The sequence below is a fragment of the Mus musculus genome, chromosome 6, assembly GCF_000001635.26.
Source record: "Mus musculus strain C57BL/6J chromosome 6, GRCm38.p6 C57BL/6J".
Classification (NCBI taxonomy): domain Eukaryota; kingdom Metazoa; phylum Chordata; class Mammalia; order Rodentia; family Muridae; genus Mus; species Mus musculus.
In genome coordinates, this window is record NC_000072.6 from 134,756,472 (window position 1) to 134,776,150 (window position 19,679).

General features: G+C 41.5%; 1 protein-coding gene across 4 annotated transcripts in view; it reads right to left on the minus strand.

Moving 5' to 3' along the window:
• The window catches only part of Dusp16 (dual specificity phosphatase 16), a 91,596-nt gene that overhangs the window by 41,004 nt on the left and 30,913 nt on the right, over positions 1 to 19,679 (minus strand). For all 4 annotated transcript variants that reach the window (NM_001048054.2, NM_130447.3, XM_030255592.1 and 1 more), the window contains 2 exons: positions 4,375 to 4,963; positions 2,148 to 2,286 (listed from right to left, as the gene is read on the minus strand). In NM_001048054.2, the coding sequence (NP_001041519.1) occupies positions 2,148 to 2,286; positions 4,375 to 4,602 (367 nt within the window). In that variant the 5' untranslated portion in view covers positions 4,603 to 4,963. The remainder of the gene's footprint in view (positions 1 to 2,147; positions 2,287 to 4,374; positions 4,964 to 19,679) is intronic.

Sequence of the window (19,679 nt, forward strand, 5' to 3'; positions counted from 1 at the left end):
CTAAACCACCAACCAAAGAGTACCCATGATGGGACTCATGGCTCCAGCCGCATATGCAGCAGAGGATGGCCTAGTTAGACATCAATGGGAGGAGAGGCCCTCGGTCTGGTGAAGGTTCTATGCCCCAGTGTAGGGGAATGCCAGGGCTAGGATGAAAGAGTGGGTAGGTTGGTGAGAAGGGGGAGGGAGGAAGGGATAAGGTAGGAGGCTTTCAGAGGGAGACCAGGAAAGGGGGTAACATTTGAAATGTAAATAAAGAAAATATCTTAGCCGGGCGTGGGGGTGCATGCCTTTAATCCCAGCACTCAGGAGGCAGAGACAGGCAGATTTCTGAGTTCGAGGCCAGCCTGGTCCACAACGTGAGTTCCAGGACAGCCAGGGCTATACAGAGAAACCCTGTCTCGAACCCCCCCCCAAAAAAAGGAAAGAAAATGTCTAATTTTAAAGAAAAAAGCAAGGTGGGGTATCCTGACACACAAACTTTAAAGACTGGATCTACAAGTGTGATTCAGTTAACACTGTGCTTGCTCAACATGAGTGAGCCTCTGCACTGTGGGGTTAGGGAAATGAGAGCACAAAGCTTCAACTCCCTAACAGCACTCTGAAGTTAAAGTCCATCACAGTGGCTACAAAAACCTGAATACCAAACTTACTCTTAGTGGAACTCAAAAAGTTGTTATATCTAACCCACTTCTATACACCCTTAAAATGTGCCTGCAGGGTGAGTGAGAGGACAGGGGTCGAGCAGCTCACTGCTAGAACATCTGCTTAGCATCACACACACACACACACACACACACACACATCTATCAAGAGACAGGACAAACATAATCATAGTCATCATACAGAATTACGTAAGCTACATTCTGTAAAAAGTAAGCTTCACTTCCTGATACAGAGAGACTGGAGAGACTCACAGCATAAACATAAGGTGTAATTAGAGACAACCTGGGGGGGGGGGGACAACAACAAAAACCTATCCTTGTTCCTAGAGAACTGAAGCAAAAATGTGTGAAAGAACTGGAAACAGGGGATCTCACCTAACCCTGTATGGAGTTTCAAAGTATTAACATTTTAAAACTGTCTGTACACGAACAAACTATTGATCTTAAAACTAGCACGTTTATTTCTAATACTAACTGCCAATAACTAATCAAGCTTACTGCATCCTCCTTATAATAAACACCAAAGGTGGAAAATTATAATACCTATTAATATCTTTTCCTAGGTCACATCTTAAAAAGCACTCTTGGGTATTACAGCTAGAATCTGCCTGGTAGCAACTTTATGTTAATGTTCTATGCAGTGGTCAATGTACTTCTCATTCTTGTGTGCCAGTCTGCAACAGGTAAGCAAAGGGTGAGCCGTTTGTTTGGAGTCCATGAGATGCACCTGCCACACTGTGCTCCCTCTCAGGGAGTTAGTCCTTCGCATATGCTTTACAAAATTACCCACTTGCTTAGCATTGATATATTAAGACCTTTTTTCCAAGCATAAAAAACAAACAAAAATCACACAAGAAATATATAAGTAAATAAGTTTTAAAATAGTCTACGTAACAATTAGAAGAAACAGTCTACAAATTTGCTCTTTATTTCATTGTTCATATGCCTGAGAAGGTGAGCTTATCTCTGGAGTCTCCTTCAAGAATATATTGTAAGAGTTTGAAATTGTAATGCTGGTCTGGCTCTAGCTGAAAGGTAAGAACTCACAAGAGCTGAGATTCAAATCTCTCAGTGTTCTTAAACAGCAGGTACACAGAAAATCATCAGACAGAAGCTATAAGAGGCTATAAGCCATCTAATAAGACACAAAGAGGCATTTTAGTTAGGTCAGAATACACAGACCCAGTCAGGTGTGAAAGTCCACACCTGTAATTCCAGTACTAGGGAAACTGAGGCAGAAGGACTGCTTTAAACTTGAGGCCAGCCTGGGCTACATACATAGTGAGATTCTCCCTCAGAATCAAACAAAAAATAAAGTAAAATACCACTTCACAAATTTAATGGGGAGGAATAACAGTATTCAAGATCAGTGAAACCTTTCTATCAATCGAAAGCTGTGACTCACTTTACACATCAGTTGTGATGCTGCTTACGTACAGTGACATAACAGTCCAAGCCCTTCCCACTGGGTCCCAGACTCACCTGCAAGCAGGTGGACAGAGTTGAAGCTCCTCTCCAGTTTACCCAGAAGTACAGTGAGAAAGCAGTCTGACGACAGAGAACCAACATCTTGGGAACTTTGATCATAAACTACCACCTTCTGATTGCAGTCAATGTCAACCTAAAATGCAAACGTGCAGCTTGTTAAGAAGGAAGACGAGAGCTTGGCATGGCACTGCACACTTGCAGCACTGGGGAGGTTGGAAGGAGAATCAAGAATTCAGCGTCATGCTTACCCAACACAAACTCAAAACCAGTCTGGGCTACTTGTGCCGCTGTTTCAGAAAGGGATTATGGGGTGGGGGATGGTTTGAGAAAAATAATCTAGCAAGTCACTGACTCTGTAGGAGCTCACATTGTACTTTTTTGAAACAGTTTTATTTCTTTAAAGATTTATTTATTTTATTTATGTTAGTACATTGTAGCTGTCTTCAGACACACCCGAATGAGATCTCATTAAAGATGGTTGTGAGCCACCATGTGGTTGCTGGGAATTGAACTCAGGACCTCTGGAAGAGCAGCAGTCAGTGTGCTTAACCACTGAGCCATCTCTCCAGCCAAGGGGTCTTCAAACAGTTAATGGCTTCTTATATCAATTAGTATCTTGAATAAAATTGAGATGCAATCAATTTACTGGGTAAAATTAGCAAAGAAATGGTTGGTTACATGCTTGTATGCTACTTTTCAAAGGCAAAATTGATGCTACTTTAAGATGTGCTAAAAATGTGGTAATATAAAATGGTAAAATTCACAAATGATATAATTTGCAAAACTTATAAAAACAATCTCCCACCAAAAGAAACATTTGTTAAAATAGTTCCTACAGGAAACTGAAGAGCTATCTCAGCATGAAGATCTGAGTTTGGTACTTAGCACCCACATAAAAAAGTTGATTATAGTGTCTCTCGTGTGTATGTGTCTGCGGGGTTGGGGGTGATCTCTGAGGTTCACAGGCCTGCTAGTCTAGACTAATTGCTGAGTTCCAAGCCAGGAGGATACCTCAAAAAGAAGCTGTTTAGGGCTGGTGAGATGGCTCAGTGGGTAAGAGCACCCGACTGCTCTTCCGAAGGTCCTGAGTTCAAATCCCAGCAACCACATGGTGGCTCACAACCATCCCTAACGAGATCTGACTCCCTCTTCTGGTGTGTCTGAAGACAGCTACAGTATACTTACATATAATAATAAATAAATCTTAAAAAAAAAAAAAAAAAAAAGAAGCTGTTTACATTTCTAAGAATAATACCCTTTTGGCTTATACTTACACACACACACATACATACTTCTTATATAACTGGAAGGAAATCTGCTGTTTATTAAAAGATGCACTTATCAGGTGTTCAAGGCCAATCTTCGCTATATAGCAACTTTGAGAACAGCCTGAGTCATATGAAACCCTACTCAAAAAAGGGGGCGATAGACTCCCCTAACACATACACAATACTTCATTATCCCAGTAATAATGTTTTCCTGAACATAATGTCTTAACCAATATTACCACACATTAATGGTACTTCCACTTCTAATGATCAGTTCTAACTTTCAAAGACCTTGAAAAGAATGACTTTCAGTGTGTTTGAAGATAATAGAATACAAAATGTTGTTTAACCTGATAAGATAATTTCATTGAGATATTAATATATAAAGAAACACAGCATGTGTCCAAATTATAATAAGTTAGCTATTCTGTATAGTATGGTCTTTTTCCTCCCCATGGCATTTTCATTTTTGAGACAGGGTCTTCCTATGTAGCCCAAGCTTGCCTTAAACCTGTAGCAATCCTCCCCCACAGCCTTCCATGCTAGATAGGCATAAGCCACAGCACCTGATTTAGTTTAAAATATTCTTAATGTGGGGCTAGAGAGATGGCTCAGCAGGTAAGAGTACGCTCTTCCAGAGGTCCTGAGTTCAATTCCCAGCAACTTCATGATTATTCACAACCATCTATAATGGGAACTGATTCTCCCCTTCTGGTGTGTCTGGAGACAGCTACAGTGTACTCATATCATTAAATAAATAAACAAATAAATAAATCTTTTTAAAGTGACAGTATAATTGTTAATATATTTTTAGGTATTGCAAGATTACCAAATCTAAAAGCAATCAAAATTTCCTCAAATTACTTTCTATACTTAAAAAAGAAGCTTCAATTAAAATATTTTCTGAATTAGTATGTCTGCTTTCTTAAAAAGTCATAAAAGAAAGAAATTACCTTATGCTTTGCAGAATGTTGGATAAGTTCTGTAATTAATACTTTGTCCTGTTGCAACCTTCGCTTCATCAGTTTGGAGCAGTTGATATTAATGGCTTCCAAAATGTGAGACGTATTGTATTCCACAAATGGTCGGCTATCAATTAGCAGCACTTTTTCCGTTCCACTTTCCAGCAGAGCCACCAAGCTCTCAGTAACAATTTGAGTTCCAATCATCTCATGGGCCATGACAACAATAAGTCCTCTTTCCCCACCTCGTTCTTTAATTTGCCACGATGATGTAATGGTGCTGTGCTCAAAGGCTCAGCCACTCCATTGTACTAAAAATGTATGAGGTCAGGCTAGTGGTGACTGGCAAGAGGAGAGTTAAATCCATTTCAGCAAGAGCCCTCCAACTGAATGTCTCTTTCTCTTTCCTGTTGATATGCTCTTGCAAAGGATTCCTTCCACAAAGCAGCCCCTCACACTAGATTCATAGAGATGATGGGAATACCCATCCCACAACAAAAGATGCTCTAGGGCAGCCAGGCATTACATCATCCTTTACCTTTCTGCCCTCACTCCAACAGCTTTACACTGGGCTGACAACCTATATGAAGAGAGAAAGAAAGACAGAAAACAAAACATGGGGTCAGAAAAATGAGTATCAGACTAGAGAGTGTATGATTCATAATATTTACTTCATTAATCTAATTCCATACTTAATGCACTGTTTCATTTGAACAAACAAAAAGGAATAACTAGACATGGTTTCATTAAAAAGGGGTTATACTAACCTCAAAATATAAAAACTTCAAAAAAAACCAAAACAAGGCATTCATAATTATAATTACCTGAGATCCCAAATTCAATAATTTGTATGAAATTACAGAGCCTGAAGAAGCAGCTCGAAGTATTAATATTCCAAATGGTTTTCTTCCATTTTACTTATTTATGCCTTGAAAACAGTACACAGAATAGCAAAAAGTCAGATTAGGAGAAAAAAAAAATCTTTGCTGCTGGCTTAAGAATTCCTGTAGTGAGTGGGCAAACAGCAGCCCCTTGAGAAGGGACAGGAAAACAAGGTTCCACAAAGCTCAATTACTGTTTAAGGAAGAAAGGGGACAAAATGGCTGCCGCACTTGTCAACAGGACCCAGCTCCACAGCAGGTGGTCTGTCTCCATCCCGAGCCCTCCTCTCCCTCCACCTCATGTTCCTTGACCTGTCATAGGCTCCCCTCCAGTTCTCATACCACATTCTCAAGAGCATTGCTGACTTAGAGAGTTTCATCCCTTAGCCTGGGACTTGAAGACAGCATGCAGAGCCCTTAAAATGCCTCTAATCTCACCAGACTCTTGTAAGAAACCATTTCCTGAGTAACACTTATTGAAGTTTAGTGTCCACAATTTGAGCCTGATCCTAGCCTTCAACATTCTTAGATTTGTATCTAACCTGGTCCATTTTCCTTACGTGAGACACAAGACACACTCTGTCTAATACCAGACATTTGCTGTTGGCACACTTTTAGAGGATAAGCACTTGGTGGAAATATTTGATTAGTTTCTCACTTCCACTCTGTTTATAGGTAAGATGCTCGATTTAACTTTCATAATAAGCAAAACCTTTCTTGTTCCAAAAACAATTTATGATGATAAATAAATACTTGATTGCCTGGTTTCAGAACAAGATGGTAAAGCTGTCAATCATCTTAGGGTCATATTCTCTACTTTTAAACTTTAATTTCAAGCCCTGGACATGGAGAAAAGGCATCAGGCTATAAAGAGAAGCAGCCTGGAATTTACTGGTTATCTTCTACAAAATACAGACGCAGCAATGACTATCTCTTCATAAATATTTGTTCTGAGGACAAAACTGTCTGACTTATCTAAAATTAATAAATGGAAGTGGATCAGTCAGAGAGAGGAGGGGACTGCATTGGTGGCTGGATGCACAGGTGAGGCTGGGCGTAACAGCCTGCCTTTAACGCTGGGATTCGAGCAGCTGAAAAAGAAGGAATTTTAAATTGTAGGCCAGCCTAGACTATATAGTCAGACTCTGTCTCAGCTGGGAGGGCAGTGTTGTGAACAAAGCTCACTCGTGTCTAGAACCATAAAGACATTATGAGGGCTAAAGCGACAACTCAGCAGTTAATCCTCCAGCAGCTCTCAGAGGACCAGCACCCACACGATACAACCATCTTTAATTCCATTCCCAGGGGATCCAATGCCTTCTTCTGGGATCTTCTCAGGTACCACACACATACATATTACATAGACATACAGGCAGACAAAACATTGATGCACATAACGTAAGTATTTTCCTTTTAAAAAGACATTACTGAGTAGATCAAAGCAGTAGCGATCTACTTTCCTATACAGTCCAGCCTCCACCTTTCTCACAAAGCCTGATATAGATGCACCTGGGAAATATTATTTTATGAACCCTACATTTAATGTATTAAATAGCCATGTCTTGTCTTCTAAGCACTAAGTTTCATTACATTGTGTTTATCTTCAATAAGCTTTTGTATCAAAGAGGAATGAGAGTCACCTCTCATTTCACTGAAGAAGCCAGAGCGGATTTGCCTTGGCAATCAACAAACTTTTGCAAAGTATCCAGCATGTTCACAGCACTTTATTCAAAGTCCTGACTGCTCAGTGACACATCTCATGCCACTGTAAGGCATGTAAGACAGAGAATGTCTGACTTCCAAACCAGAGCTTCTACTACTGGGTTACCCAGTTTTCCCTAAGCACCTGCTCCACAATGGCACTGGACTGGGAAAGAATGATGTGACTTGTCCACAAGAGTCCCCAGATGGCACAGAAAGCAGAAATATGAGAACAAGAGCAAGCTGATTCCAACAACAGTACCAAGTGTGGTTGGCCCCGTTCAATGATGAAGTCAGGAAGAGACAAAAAGCAGTGATCTGGGTTAGGAGATCAAGAGACAAAAGAGGGGAGAAGATAGCAAATATGCACAAGCTAAATTAGAAAACTCATCTGCTTCCCTTCAGCAGACAGCTCTACCAGGTATGAAAAGGCCCGAGCTGGCTGCTGCAGACACAGACAGACTCTTGTCCTAACCAAGAAAGCTCTCTCTCTGCTCAGTCACTCCAATAGGGGATGTAACTTTAGCAAAAGGATGAGAGTAAAGTAAATGTGTACATGTTCAGTACTGTGCTGAAACCAGCTCAAGTCCTCTTGTCCCTTTATATCAAAATGTTGATGCTCTTAGTCCTGACTGGATTATGTGGCAGAACCCTGCCAAGGGGGTAATAGAAAGTGACTACGAATGACCTCCAACTCATTTCATTTCTATTTACTTACTTAATTTACAATCCAGCCATTATTCCCACTCCAGTACTCATTTCTTTATAAGTAGAAATTTTTTCAAGTGTTATTGAGTCTTTGTGAATTTCGTATCATGCACCCCACTCCCATTCATCTCCCTGTCCCTTCGTATCTGCCCTCCACCCCTGCAAATAAAATAAAATACCCTCCAAAAGAAAATAAAGTAAGATGGAATTAAAACAAAATCTTGGCATGGAAATTGTGCTGTATTGCAGCATGTCAGCCAGTATACACTTTTGTCCACATAGCTCTGCTTGCAAATGTTCACTGCAATGAGTCACTGGTCTGATTTGAGGTCTCTGCCTTCTGCTACACTATCAATACTGGATCTTCACTGGGACTCCTCTTGGATATCCTGTTGTTGTCCTGTGTCATATCGATCCTGCAGCTTTGGATCTGAAGGACTGGCCTTTTCATGTACTCATAGCTAGCATAGATGTTGGGTGAGCCAACTCAAAGTCCTGGATCTGGGCCTGGGGGGTGCAGGGCGCATAGCTGAGCTGGTCAGATTACACCACTAGGGAGATTTCTCCAGCACTACCCCAGCTAGCTCATCCAATGCTGCAGCTTAGCAAGGGGCAAGGTCAGCTCTCCTGTTCTCATGTCCTGGAGCTGGCTCACCCATGCCTTCGCCACCAGGGCAAACTACTGTGCTGCCCAGGTAAAGTACAGGGCCCGCTCTCCCAAGTGCTGTAGCAGGTGAGGGGCAGGGCCAGCTCAGCACAGTGCCTAAGACAACAGTCCAGACCAGACATCTGCATGGCCTTCAGTAGTAACATGGGCTTAGGACATCAATACAGACCCTGGCTGCCACAGGACCACAAACCAGACATGGCCCCTAGCAGCAGCCTGAGCCTAGATGTCCCCATGGCCTCGGGTGGCAACACAGGCCACTCAGAGCAGAATGTGTCCCTGTGGCAGCCCAGACCATGGATATCTGCTTGGCCTTTAGTGGTAACTAGGGCCACAGACATCAACAGAGATCCCAGCTGCAGCTGAACCATGGACCCAGACATGGCCCTTGGTGACAACCCAAGCCTCCTCATGTCACCATGGCCTCCTTATATTTGCCTGTTCCTCACCACCATTCTGCACGGTGTACAAACCATTTGGCTTCACTTTCTCTTGCATCTCTTCACCACATACTCCATCTTTCCCATCTCTCCATTCGTCCTTCTCAGTGGCACCCACGGCAGACACTTGGGTGTCTTTCTTCTGGCCACCCCCATCAGTGTGGCCAGGCCAGCACTTGGGTGTCTTATAAGTAGAAGTTTTAAGTTAAATACCCATAGTCTGCTTCTACCTAACAGGCTGGGGTGTGTATCAGTACATAGAGTACCTGCTTGCCATGCCATGAGACCTGTGTTCAATCCCTGCACTCCGTGCCAGGTGTTATATATAAACTGCCATGATACTGAAACTCCACCACTGTACTGAAGTTTCTTAAATTCATATGTTGTAGATGTTCCTCACCTGGTAACCACTGCTAATAATTAGTAGCTTCTAATTTCTTGTTTAAAATAAATACAGAAAACACAAGGTTATTTGTCTTCTCCTTTGTTCAAATATTACATGGAATATGCAGTTTTATATCTTGCTTTTTCTTCCATTCATAATACTCCAATTTTATTTAAAAAAAAAACATTACATTTAGAAATGAGCAGGCAGGCAAACTAACCATTTCTTGGGCCAGGGAAATGGCTCCATTTGTAAAGCATTTGCTCCGCTATAATGAGGGCCCGAGTCCAGATCCACAGTACCTCCATAAGGTCACACACACACTGTAACTCCAGTGTCCCTCCAGTAAGACAGAAGCAGACACACGAGAACCCCCACAAACTATCAGGCCAACGAACTGAGGTTTACAACAGGTCCTGGCTCTTACACGTTAAAAGCAAGTATCCACACCTAAGGCTATTTTCTGACATCTGACCTGTGGTTGGTGACATGCACAGAGTCACAAACACACACATCATACACATAAAGAAATGCCATTCCTAGTATATGAATCAAATGATTCATGCTTTATATGCTGTGACTTCTAACATTAACAAAATTTGTATAGTAACCTCCTCCTTAAATTTATCTTTTAATTGTTTCTATATGTAATACATTGAACATTTTAGATTTTAGATTCAATGAGAAGATATACTGGACTTCATGATAGAAGAGATGGTTGGAGTTTTATCTAATTTTGAAACTCTATCAGTGAAAGATGCTACTAAGTTTGCTATGTGTGACGACTGTTAAGGTAGAGCTTATTTTAAGTAAAGGAACAATATAAAGACTAATATTATAAGAATACCAATTCTCTGTCCTTAAAACAATTAAAAGGAAAGACATCTAGGTTCACTTTCCTCAGTCCCTGCAGCCATCAGTGTACCCAGCTAGATATTTTTCCTGGGGTACTGTGGATTTATCCCAGGCCCTCACACACATGAGATAAGCATTTTCAACTCAGCTGTGTATCTTGCCCATTCTGGATTTTTGTTTGTCTGTTTTGTTTTACTTTTTATTTTGAGATGACCATATAAAGTTTTCTACACTAGCCTTAAGCCTGCTCTGTAGGTTAGGCAGCCTTGACCATAACCCTCATGTCTCAGCCTCCACAGTGAATAAGATGACAGCTCTGTACCCAATCCTTCTAGGACTTCCCTTCCCCCACCACATTACTATTAAATGATTCTACTAAACATCTTCCCAGATGAAGTATTTTTCTCTCTGAAATGTCCCAATAACACAACGATGGCTCCGAGGTCAGTTGTAATAAGGATATGTTCAACTACAAGAATAAATGTCCCTTTTTCCTTCTCCTCATGGTTACTCTATGCCAACAACAATAGTTCTCAACTACTAGGCACCCACATGGCCTAAGTCACACAGGGTAAGGAAGGCTCCACCAACATTTCAAACGACAGTCTGGAAATTGAGAAGGCAGGAGCTCCCACTGTATCCTCATTTCTTGAAGAAAACAATTCGCAGGTCTACAGCATAAGCTCAAATTCTCAGCAGGTCATGGGAAGGATAGAATCAGGCATGAAGTTTAAACTACAGTGATACTTAGTTCCCCTCCAATAAAGACTGATAAAACAAGCTACAAAATAAAAGACTATTAGGGTAACTCTAATCGGATGGTAATGATGGTAAAATGTACAAATCTACAGAGAGGACTAGACTTGCTGCAAGGGAGGAAGGACCAGATGAGGAAGCAAGCAAAAACATCTTAGGCTTTGACCTTTGCAGTTCTACAGGGATTAATGCTATTGTCTAGGATTCTGTGGATAACAGAACTAGTGGAAGGCTGAGGTTGTGGTTAATAGAGTGAGGTGCCCTAATCAACATGAGCAAACACCCCACCACCACCAACTGTCAGAAATTGAAAAAAAAAAACTGACAGAAATTCAGAGATCAAAACAAAACAAAAAGCAGATCCTCACCAAAATAGCCATGAACTTAACATGTTTGCTCTACATTTTCCTACCCAAAACCGTAAGACATAAATATTGACAAGTGATAGTAACAGAATAGACTGCTTGAAGAAAGTCTTTCTAGACGAGTAGAATTAGACAAGGAGATAAAAGCTCAGGAAAGCCCAGCCTCACTGAGAGGCAGCACGCATCACAGTTAGACCGTTTACATGATTCCAGGGAACTACAAATGAAGGCTACAATAGCAGCTAGCTTTCAAAGATTAACTCTCTTTTAAGACACTGGCCAACCAATTCATGGGCAGGGCCAGATGTATGAGCAGCCATAGAGTTTCTGCTGGCCAGGAGTAGCATACACTTGACACCGTCTCCGTTAGAGATCGTGTCTTTCTTCTTAGATGGCTTCCTGTTTGTGATGTTCACCTGCCGACAGCTAGCTTCCATTACCTGCTCTCCCTGAGCCCTGATTTCTTCTTCTTACACTACCTACCTTTCCTTTTCCTCCATTCCATGAGTTTATTAGACACACTCCTGCAACCTCCACTCATTCACTGATCCACATCTCATGTTTCCTCTAGCTCCTTGCCGGAAAACTAAGGGTCCAGGTCACTAGAAGAGGGTCCTGGATATGGGTGGCCATCTGGGGTGGGAATGCAAGGGTCCCTAAGAGGAAGCCACCAGGCAGGAAGAAATGTAGGGAATCTGAGAGTACAGAAAATGTTTTTATAAGGCTACTCAAGACAACGGTAAGCTGGTGTTGAGAAGAGACAACAAGCCAAGGTCAAGTGAGACTGATGTGTATCCTGGTACTCTTGAGCATCTCCCAGTCAATTAGCAAGTAATTATAAGACACCTAGGATGTGCCAAACACTGCCATGAAAATGCATTAACAAATGCTAACCATTCATTATAAATTATAAGTGTAAATGTATTGTAAAAGTAAAAAAATCCTTGCTCTCTTAGAATTTAGTACTAAAATACTGAATTAGTTATTTTCCCATTACTTTAAGAAAATCTGAAACAATTAACTCATTGAGAGAGAACATTGTGTGTTCATGTACAAGCTCCTGGGTGTCCTGGGAGTCCAGGGAGTCAACCTGAGGTGCCAGTCTTCAGATGCTATTCACTGGTTTTGTGAGACAGGGGCTCTCACTGCAACCTAAGGCTTGCAGATTAAGATAGTCTGGCTGAACAGCAAACAGAGGGTCTTGCTGTAATTTGCCTTCCCAAAGGTAGGAGGAAGTACCAGAACCGCCTTACCCAGCAGTATTTTTTATTACTATTATTTAAAACATATTTTAAGTTTAAATATATTTTGATTATATTCTTTCCCTTCCCAAGATCCTTTCCACCTTCCTATATACCCAACTTTAAGTTCTTTCTCAAAAAACCCAATACAACAAACCCCTTCCAAAATTAAGAAAGCAAAACTCCACCCTACCCCATACTCCAGCCCCCCTACACAAAAAACAAACAAACAAACAAAAAAAAAAAACCACGTAACTGTAACCAAATAAGAACAAATAAAACTCTGGAGTCCATTATATGCTGGCTAACTACTCCTAAGCAGGAGGCCTGTCCTGGAGTGGTTGATATACCCAGTGTTGAAGAAAACTGATTTTCCTCTTCCAGCAGGTATGTGACAGTTCAGTGGTTAACCTTTAACCTAGTGGCTAGGTTTTCTTTCTTTCTTTTTAAAAATGATTTATTTATTTATATCTATGTACATAGGCCTTGCCTGCATACACATGTGTGTCTGTGTGAGGGTGTCAGATCCCCCTGGCTGGTACAGACAGCTGTGAGCTGCCATGTGTGTGCTGGGAATTGAACCTGGCTCCTCTAGAACAGCCAGTGCTCTTAACTGCTGAGCCATCTCTCCAGCCCCATGGCTAGATTTTCATTCATTTAAACAAAACAAAACAAAAATAAAATATAGTCAGATAAAACAAAATGTATCACACTGAAGTTGGATAAGTCAAACCAACAGAAGGAAGACAGCCCAAGAGAAGGCGCGAGATTCAGAGACCTACTCACATTCTTACACTCAGGAATCCCATCAAAACACTCACCTAGAAGCCAATATATATATATATATATATATATATATATATATATATATATATGCATGCAGAGGACCCAGTGCAGAGCTGTGCTCCAGTCTCTGTGAGTTCATATGAGCCTTACTCATGTTGATTTGGAGCACCTTCTTTTCTTGGTGTTCCTCATCCCCTCTGGCTCTTACAACTTACACTCCCACCTCCCCTTCTATGAGAGTGGAGGAGTAAGGGGTGGGAGGTCCCTGAACTCTGAGGGGAGGGATTTGATAGAGACATCCCACTTAGAGTGGAGTGTTCCAAAGTCTCTCCCTCTGCATAATGTCTGGCTGCAGTATAACAAGCATTTTACATGGGTGTTGAGTATTGAACTCAGTAGTCTCCTAATTAAATGGCAAGAGGTTTACTGACTGTACTTATCTTAGTTAAGAGTTTTTATTGCAATGATGAAACACCAACCAAAAAGTAAGTTGGGCTTACACTTCCAGATCATAGTCCATCACTGGAAGAAATCAGGATAGGAACTCACACAGCTGGATCCTAGAAGCAAGAGTTGATGCAGAGGCCATGAAGAGATGCTGCTTATTGGCTTCCTTCACATGGCTTGCTCAACCTCCTATTTTATAGAACCCAGGACTACCACCAGCCTAGGGATAGCACCACTCACAATTGGCTGAACTCTCCCACACTGATCACTAATGGATAAAATGCCTTACAGCTGGATCTTACAGAGGCATTTCCTCACCTGAGGTTTCTTTCTCTCTGATGACTCTAGCTGTGTCAAGTTGACACAAAAAACTCATTTTCCCAGTCCCTAAAAAAGATATTTAGCTTAGAGTTCTGAACACTTCAGTCCAAGATTGAGCAGATCCAATGCTCTCAGTACTTCCTGTGGGCATGTCAAGTAGCAAGTAAGAATGGGAGGTCAGGTAAACTCTTCATATAGCAAACTGGCATAGAAGAAAAGAAGTTGCACACAATTTCCTTTTGAAGGCCTGCCCCTTGAGACCTAAAATCTTCCCAAGATCTTACCTCCTAATGACTCCAGTACTTCCCAATAACATTAATTTGGGGACTCAGTCTTCAATAGATGAACCTTGAAGGGACTTTCAAAATGTAAAATATAAGGTACATAAAATAGACAAACTATGTTATGCTAGTGAAAAGTGCTATGGAGAAATAAATGAAGCAGAGTTAAGAGGTAAGAGATGCTAGAGGAGGCTCAAACTGACCAGTCAGAGGCCTTTCTCCAAAGGAATCACAAAAAATAAAATCATGAAGGAGGTGAGAAAGCAAGCTAAGAAGTCGCCTGAACACTGAAGCTCTATGCCAAAAGCATGATTGAAAATCATGAAGATGGCCTCGAACTCGTGATCCTCCTGCCTCTGCCTCCTTCAGCAAATGCTACCGGTGTGCGCCTCAAAATTTGGAAGTGTGACAAAAGGATGGACCATCTAGTGATTGCCATATCCTGAGATCCATCCCATGATCAGCTTCCAAACGCTGACACCATTGCATACACTAGCAAGATTTTGCTGAAAGGACCCAGATGTAGCTGTCTCTTGTGAGACTATGCTGGGGCCTAGCAAACACAGAAGTGGATGCTCACAGCCAGCTATTGAATGGACCACAGGGCCCCCAATGGAGGAACTAGAGAAAGCACCCAAGGAACTAAAGGGAACTGCAACCCTATAGGGGGAACAACAATATGAACTAAGCAGTATCCTGGAGCTCTTGTCTCTAGCTGCATATGTATCAAAAGATAGCCTAGTCGGCCATCACTGCAAAGAGAGGCCCATTGGACTTGCAAACTTTATATGCTCCAGTACAGGGGAACGCCAGGGCCAAAAAGGGGGGAGGGGGTGGGTATGGGGGACTTTTGGTATAGCATTGGAAATGTAAATAAGCTAAATACCTAATAAAAAATGGAAAAAAAAAAGAAGAAAAAAAAAAGAAAATCATGAAGAGACTGGCCAAGAACTCCTGAATTAGGCAAATTCTAATAAAAGATATAGCAGATATTCAGGCTTTCTTCAGAATTATGGTTATATCTACTAGAAATGACACATTTCCAAGCAATTGAGATTTTTAACAACTTTAGAGTGAAATATATACAAGTATGTGTATGTAGGTGAGTCCACACGCATTAAAGACGTTTAGTACATTTTCTTCCTTTAACACTGCGAAGGAAGGTGCTGTGCTTCCTTAATTAGTGTTTGTCTTAGCCAAGAACCACCAACACTGTGACAGGAAAGATTACAATGTTCACACCATATACTGCTGTTTAGAGCACAAATGTTTGTAACTACTAAGAGAGTCTGGAGGGTTGTTTTTTGGCAAGGGATGGAGTAAAATATAACAGACATAGTAAGCAAAATACAAGTATGAAAAAATCTATACAAGAAAGTATTTTTAAAATATTTTCTTTTAAAGATAACATTTTTTTTTTAATTTTATGAGCATTGGTTGGTGTTTTGCCTGCATGTGTCTGTGTTGAGGGTGTTAGAGCCCCTGGAACTGGAGTTACAGACCGCTATAAGCTGCCATGTAAGTGCTAGGAATTAAACCCTAGTTCTTTGGAACAGCAGCCAGTGCTCTTGCGCGCTGAGTTATCTCTCCAGCCCCCTTAAAAATCTTTTCCTTAAAATAAATGTTTTCAAGATGTTCTTCTCGTCAAAGAATGGATCAAATAACTCAAGAACTTATAGTCAAGGGGTTGGTAACAGTAACTTCAAAATCTTTATCTGTATATTGTACCCTTGGCCAATTCACTGCCATAACAAAATCCACTATGAGAAAGAAGGGACATATGTTTCTGATAGAAAAGTTAAATTATCACAAGTACTAAGACAGGGCACAGGTGGATAATCTGGAAGCAGTCTAATGAAAGAGAGGTTACAACTTAATTTCTCAGAGACTATCAGTTTAAGAGATATCTTGTGTATTGTATGGATGCATCGCCAGTCAATTTTAAAAACCTATGGCCATAGGAAAGGGTAGAATAGAAGGTGGAACATCCAGGAGGCAGAGAGAATTCTGGGATAGAACAAGGCACAGGATATTCACGTGGGAAGATGTGACAAGATGGATGCATGCTACCTGAGCACAGATTATGAGACATGTGGCAGAATGTAGATTAGAATAAATGGTTTAATTTGAATTATAATTTAGTGAGAGAAGAGCTAGTTAGACGAGCCTAGCTCTATGTTCAAGGTATCTGTGAATATATCTTGAGTCTGAGACATTTCTGGGAGCTGGGGCTGGGAGGAAGAACCAGGACTTAACTTCTACATCAGCAGCCCTAGGAGCGTGTAATGAAGTGCAGTTTAGTTGGCCCATGCCTGTGAGTCAGTCCAGCACTTGGGAGATAGAAGCAGGAGAATCAGACACTCAGAGTCATCCTTGGCTGCAAAGGGGTGTTGGGGTGATTGTGTGATATGCATGAACTTGAAGGAAGGAAGGAAGGAAGGAAGGAAGGAAGGAAGGAAGGAAGGAAGGAAGGAAGGAAGGAAGGAAGGAAGGAAGGAAGGAAGGGAGGGAGGGAGGGAGGGAGGGAGGGAGGGAGGAAGGAGAGAAGGAGAGAAACATTAGCAAATGATATCACACAATCTTGCTATATTTCTTGGCAGGGCTGATTTTAAAAAAGGTGGAGAGTGAGTGGCAGAACAGAAGATTTTATATATATATATATATATATATATATATGAAAACTGATGTTAATCTCTGAGAGGTGAAAGTCCAGCTGTTGCTTCACAAAAGAACCTGTAAAGAATATTTACTGTGGGGCTGGAGAGATGGCTCAGAGGTTAAGAGCACTGGCTGCTCTTAACCATCTGTAATGGGATCTGATGCCCTCTTCTGGAGTGTCTGAAGAGAATGACAGTGTGCTCACATATATAAAACAAATAAATCTTTAAAAAGAAAAAAAGAATATTTATAGTAAGGTAAAGAGCACTTGCCTATCATCCTCAAGGTGTGTGTGTGTGTGTGTGTGTGTGTGTGTGTGTGTGTGTGTGTGCTTACTGGTGACAGAACCTTATGCACGCTAAACACATTGTCTATAGCACTGAACTATATCTCAGATGCCTAGAAAATTAAAAGTTCAATTGTGACTTGTGACTAAAAACCTGAATTTTAAAACATATCAGTTGGGGCATGCTTTTTAATACAAAGAGTCCTTCTATAAATAAGGGACTTATTCTGATATTTTTGTTAGTTAATATTGTACTACTCTTAAAATAAAATAAAATATATTTCAAGTATTAAAAGTTTCCAAAGCAAACCTGCTTAAATAATCACAAATGTAATAAAGTATGACTTCTCATTCCTCACCAAAAAGATGCAAATTCCTCTGGCAAGGTAAACCAGTAGGCTTAGGTCACCATTGTCAGCTCCTAAGAAGACAAGCACAACAAGGCTTGAACAGGTTCCAGGCGTGGCCTTCAAGAACAGACCACACCTGCTTCCAAGGCCCTGGGGCTAAAAATAACTCTGGGGCCTCAAAAAATGGGATGTCAGCCAGGCCCAGGGGTAACTGTTGGCCCCTCGCTCAGCCTGCGCAGTGAAAGCAGGAGCTACAAAACTGTTATCACACACACACACACACACACACACACACACACACACACACACACACACACAAGCACTCACAATTCCCTTCTCTAGGTTTCTGCACCAAGCACACACAACTCAGGCAGACTCAGTTTCTTTGCAGATTCCAACCAAAACGAATCTTAAGAATTCAGAAAAAAATTAAATAAATGTGAGGATTTCATGATGTAAAATGGACAGGACTCAGGAGACCTTGTTCCTAATTTCAACTTTACCAAACTGCTCAGAAGGCCATATAAAACATGCCAATAGACACTCCCAAGCCTGTGTTTGTATAACAGGTAAAGTGAGGAACTGAATGACATCTAAGATTCTTTCACTAGTAACATAAAGATGCCACTGTGAGTATATCTTAGGATTTAAAAAGTGTTGGAACAGAAAGGTGCCAGAAATGTACTGATCACCAAGCAGTCATGTAAGTGTCACAGTTTATAGCCTCACATATCTATCCTCTGGGGCCACAACAGGCAAGCCAAATCATCCCTTCTATGGCTGGAGATCCCCAAGGCTTGATCTGAAACAACTATTGCCATTTCTCTGCAAGTCTCAGGATAAAAGGAGGTCATGAGCAGAGAAAGATGAGCAGCACCACTGTTCACCCACCCTAGGGACCTAGGCTATACGAACTCTAACATCACTACATCTGTCTACACAAGCAGCACACACGCATGCATGCACACATTTGCAGTGGGTGCTGAGAATTTAATAACATGAGGAAGCTACACCACCGGAGAACCATAGAGTGGCAGGGCCAGGGCCAGGGCAGAAGAACAGGACAGCACAAGACGCAGACCCTGGCAGAGCCAAGGATGCTGCCTGAGCTTTTGGTTCCTTGTCATCGTTCATCTTTTCCCTGTAATGTTTTCCATCCTCTCATCAAACTCAGTTTCTGTGTTTTCCCTTTGTTCTAAAACGCTGTCGTCTCCTCTTCTCTCCCTTGTTCCTCTTTATAGTTCTCCCTTCACAACTAAAAACAGGGCCTCTAGCATTTTAAGGTTAAGCCTTTACTATTAATTCATTTTCTGTGGTGTTTCCTTTTGGGGGGTCGGGGTGGGGCGTCTGTCAAGGTCTGATATGTTGCTATTATATCAAGTAAGCACAACTGTTACGACCATTTTGACATAGTTACCGATGGGTTCGGTGTTCTATCAACATTAAATTTTTTTTTTACTCGTCAGGCGGTGGTGGCACACACCTCTTATCCCAGCACTTAGGAGGCAGAAGCAGGTGGATCTCTGTGAGTTGGAGGTCAGCCTGATCTACAAAGCAAGTTCTAGGACAGCCAGGGCTACACAGAGAAACGCCATCTTGAAAACCAAAACAACAATAATAATAATAATATAAATAAACTTTTAAGATAAAACATTTTAAAGTAAAATTTTATTTTAGAGAAATTAAAAACAACAACAACAACAAAACAAAACACCCAGCTTGACATTTCATACATAGCTGGCTCCACGAAGAAAACTTCATTAACTTCCTGTCAAGACAGGGTTCTCTGTGTAACAGCCCTGGCTGTCCTGGAACTCACTCTGTAGAACAGGCTGGGCTCTACCTGCCTCTCTCTGCCTCCCAAGTGGTGGAATTAAAGGTCTAGAACAGGGCTGGTGAGATGGCTCAGTGGGTAAGAGCACCCGACTGCTCTTCCAAAGGTCTGGAGTTCAAATCCCAGCAACCACATGGTGGCTAACAACCATCCATAACAAGGTCTGACTCCCTCTTCTGGAGTGTCTGAAGACAGCTACAGTGTACTTACATATAATAAATAAATAAATCTTTAAAAAAAAAAAAAGTGAGGGGCCGGGCGTGGTGGCGCTCGCCTTTAATCCCAGCACTCGGGAGGCAGAGGCAGGCGGATTTCTGAGTTCGAGGCCAGCCTG